This window comes from Egretta garzetta, unplaced genomic scaffold, assembly GCF_000687185.1.
Source record: "Egretta garzetta isolate BGI_Z169 unplaced genomic scaffold, ASM68718v1 scaffold260, whole genome shotgun sequence".
Classification (NCBI taxonomy): Eukaryota; Metazoa; Chordata; class Aves; order Pelecaniformes; family Ardeidae; genus Egretta; species Egretta garzetta.
This window is the reverse complement of record NW_009258662.1, coordinates 112,506-116,054: the sequence shown is the minus strand read 5'-3', so window position 1 is coordinate 116,054 and position 3,549 is coordinate 112,506. Positions and strand designations below refer to the sequence as shown.

General features: G+C 50.5%; 1 protein-coding gene across 3 annotated transcripts in view; it reads left to right on the top strand.

Moving 5' to 3' along the window:
• The window catches only part of FBH1 (F-box DNA helicase 1), a 39,661-nt gene that overhangs the window by 8,589 nt on the left and 27,523 nt on the right, over nucleotides 1-3,549 (top strand). For all 3 annotated transcript variants that reach the window (XM_035903882.1, XM_035903881.1, XM_035903883.1), the window contains 2 exons: nucleotides 2,042-2,177; nucleotides 2,632-2,822. In XM_035903882.1, the coding sequence (XP_035759775.1) occupies nucleotides 2,042-2,177; nucleotides 2,632-2,822 (327 nt within the window). The remainder of the gene's footprint in view (nucleotides 1-2,041; nucleotides 2,178-2,631; nucleotides 2,823-3,549) is intronic.

Sequence of the window (3,549 nt, the reverse complement as noted above, 5' to 3'; positions counted from 1 at the left end):
CGCACCAGAAGAGGGCACGGCGCTGTGTCAGCCTTGCTCAGCAATAACTGAAACATCCCTGGGTTACCAGCGCCGTTCCCAGCACAAACCCAAAGCACAGCCCCATAGCAGCTTCTCTGAAGAAAATTAACTCTATCCCAGCCCAAACCAGCACACTTGCTTTTGGGTCTTCTTCCATTTTATCCTGTGAATTGCCAGGAGAGAAATGGGTTTGTCTTCTAAACAGGAGGGAGACGTACAGGAAGATGAGGAAGGAACAGTAGAAATCACTAACAGGATTCTAGAGATAGGTAAAGAAACCTTCCCTTTCCTCTTCTTCGTTGTGTTGGGAGCACGTGATGTGCAAGTAGAGGATGAAACCCGGAGAAGAGAAGGTGGAAAGGGGATCTAATTGCTGTCTTCCCTGCCTTATGAGGGGCCGTAGAGAGCGTGATGCCAAACTCTTCTTGCAGGTGCACGGTGAGAGCACAGGCAGTGGCCACAAGTTACAGCATAGGAAATCCAGTTAGAAATTAGGAGAGTGGTCGAACACTGGCCTAGAGTGGGGGGGGAATCTCCGTGCTTGGAGGTGCTCAGATCTTAACTGGACAACCAAACAAATTCGGAAGTTATCACTGCTTTGAGCCTGTGGCTTCCAAAGTTCCTTCTGCAGTTTGCCTGATTTTGATAGCAAGTGAGAAGTGATGAGTAAGTGAGGGAGCGGCTGCAAAGCCTGGGGCAGGGATAGCCTTGTACTGATGTCGTGAGGAGATGGAGAAGCAGAACATGGACTGGGAAGAGGGGGCAGAAGAACAGTCTTGGTGCTGGCCTTTTGACTTGGAGCATGGGGAGGTGGTGGTTGCGCCGAAGGAGGAAAGAGGTTAGGAAAGCCTGAGCAAGAAGGTGTGAGCAAGCAGCTGCAGGCTTTCCGCAGGCTGGATTTGGAGGCCCAAAGGAAGGTTTTGGAGATGGACCTGTTGGTCAGAGCACAGCCAGGTTGGGTACAGCAACTGAGAGAAGCTGCCAGGAGCTCCAAGACGAGCATTAGATGACAAAACCAAAAAAGGCTGGGCTGTTCTGGTTGCTGCCTTCTGGCACCTGACACGAGCTTGGGAGAAGATGTTATATGGTTGCTTCCTGCAGGGTGACAATGCTGGAGAGAGTGAGACTCATTTTAAGCATCCCTTTTAGCATCCCTTTATGCTTCAAGATCTGTCATGTCAGTCCTGCTTTTCCGTCTCTGGATCAACCAGCGTCTCAGAGTGGCTCAGCATCTCCTGGATTTAGTTAAAACACAAATGTCTTCTAGAGTGTGTGAGCTCTTCTTCCTGGTCCCTCCTATCTCCAGTGTGTTATCTCCTTTTCCTTTCCTGAAAGGCTGCTTTCCTGGACCCGCGCTGACTTATCAGTCACAGCTCAGCAGCAAGCCCAAGCTGGGTGCCTGATAAAAGCAAACGCTCCGTTCAGATCTCTGTCGTCCAGGGGGCAATTTTATATGGCAGTTAAATGGTGCAAATAGAAGAGTTAAATTGGGTTAAGAGCAAGGTAGATCCATCTTCTGGAAGGAGACTTCGAGACAGCCAAGATGAACTTGCAGACTAAGGGCTTGATGCAGCAAAGTATTTAAGCACATGTCTGGGTAACAGAAGTGGGAGTTACGTGTCCAAACGGTTCTAGGCACAAGAACTAGGGTTGGAAATCCAAGTTCAGCACCTTGCAGCCTCACTGTTGAATACACCCAGTCAAATCTGTGGGGCACGCAGCAAGGTATAGAATCATAGAATGTTTAGGGTTGGAAGGGACCCCTAGAGGTCATCTAGTCCAACCCCCCTGCAGGAGCAGGGACACCGCTAACCAGATCAGGTTGCTCAGAGCCCCGTCCAACCTGGTCTTGAATGCTTCCAGGGATGGGGCAATGCTTCCAGGGATAGGGCATATATAAGTATAGTTACACTTAACTGCAACCTGACTGATGGTACTTTGGAGAAGGCATTATTTACTTGGAGAATAAACTCACTTGACAAGGCTTCTTTGCAAATGCCGCTGTTCCCGTTCTACGCAGGTGCGTGTCTGCCATACCCACCGGACGGAAGGTAGATTCCAGTGCGGTTCTCCAGTGCTTGAAGAGACACCATCTCTTCTCAAAGGCTGAAGTCTGCGTCGCCAACAAACTGCCGCATTTACAGAGCAGGACGGGGGTAAGTTTAACAGCTGTTAACTGGAAACAGCTGGAAACAGCTATTAAACACTGAAACAGGTTGCCCAGAGAGGGGGTGGAAGCCCCATCCCTGGAAACATTCAAGACCAGGTTGGATGGGGCTGTGAGCAACCTGATCTGGTTAAAGATGTCCCTGCTCACTGCAAGGGGGTTGGACTAGATGACCTCTAGGGGTCCCTTCCAACCCAAAACATTCTATGATTCTATGAACTGATTTATTTAAAAGATTTAACAACTGGTGCTTTAAGGTCCTATCCGCCCTCCTGCATCTAAATTTTTCCCTCTGGAGTGTTCTTTGGTACTATTCAGGGTGACTGAAGACAATTTAACTATTTGTTATGGCATAGGTGTTTTTTCAGTGTTGAAGCAGGGTTTCCCTGCTCCTACAGGCTCAAAGCTTTTTGCTCGCTCTTTCCTATTGTTGCCTATGCCAGCCTGAAAACGCGTGGGCCATAACTGCAGTCATGGTGCTTTTCTCCGATGGCGTCAGCGACATCCAAAAGCTGATGGCGTATCTGCACAGACCCTCCTCTACCCTCTCTGTTGTGGATGTGACCGAGACACTTTACTGCATAGCCACGCTGCTGTATGCAATGAGAGACAAGAACATCATGATCACTAACAGGTAAGGAGTGGGGAGATGCTTCCTGCCTCTTTCTAGGCATGCTGATATGTTATATGTAATTTTAGGCCCCTCACTATAAGAAAGGTTTTGAGGTGCTGGAGCGTGTCCAAAGAAGACCAACGGAGCTGGGGAGGTCTCTGGAGCCCCAGGCTGCTGGGGAGCAGCTGGGGGAGCTGGGGGTGTTCAGCCTGGAGCAGAGGAGGCTGAGGGGAGCCCTCATCGCTGCCTACAACTGCCTGAGAGGAGGGGGGAGCCAGGGGGTGTTGGTCTTTGCTCCCCAGGAACAAGGGATAGAGTGAGGGGACATGGCCTCAAGTTGTGCCAGGGCAGGGTGAGGTTGGGCATGGGGAACAATTCCTTCCCCTTGGGGCTGTCAGGGGCTGGAAGGGGCTGCCCAGGGAAGGGGTCGAGTCCCCAGCCCTGGGGGGATTTAACAGCCGGATAGATGAGGTGCTTAGGGACAGGGTTTGGGGGTGGGATGGCAGGGTTAGGTTAATGGTTGGACTCAATGCACTTAAAGGTCTTTTCCAACCCAAACGATTCTGTGGTTCTATATACGGTGAATATATGCTCATGAGCCATTATGTTCCTCTTGATTACGTGTCGTGGTTTAACCTGGCTGGCAACTCAGCACCACGCAACCGCTCGCTCACTCCCCCCCTCCCTCAGTGGGATGGTGTCACGATCCACTATTGGGTTGAACAATTTGGCAGAGGTTAAACCCCCT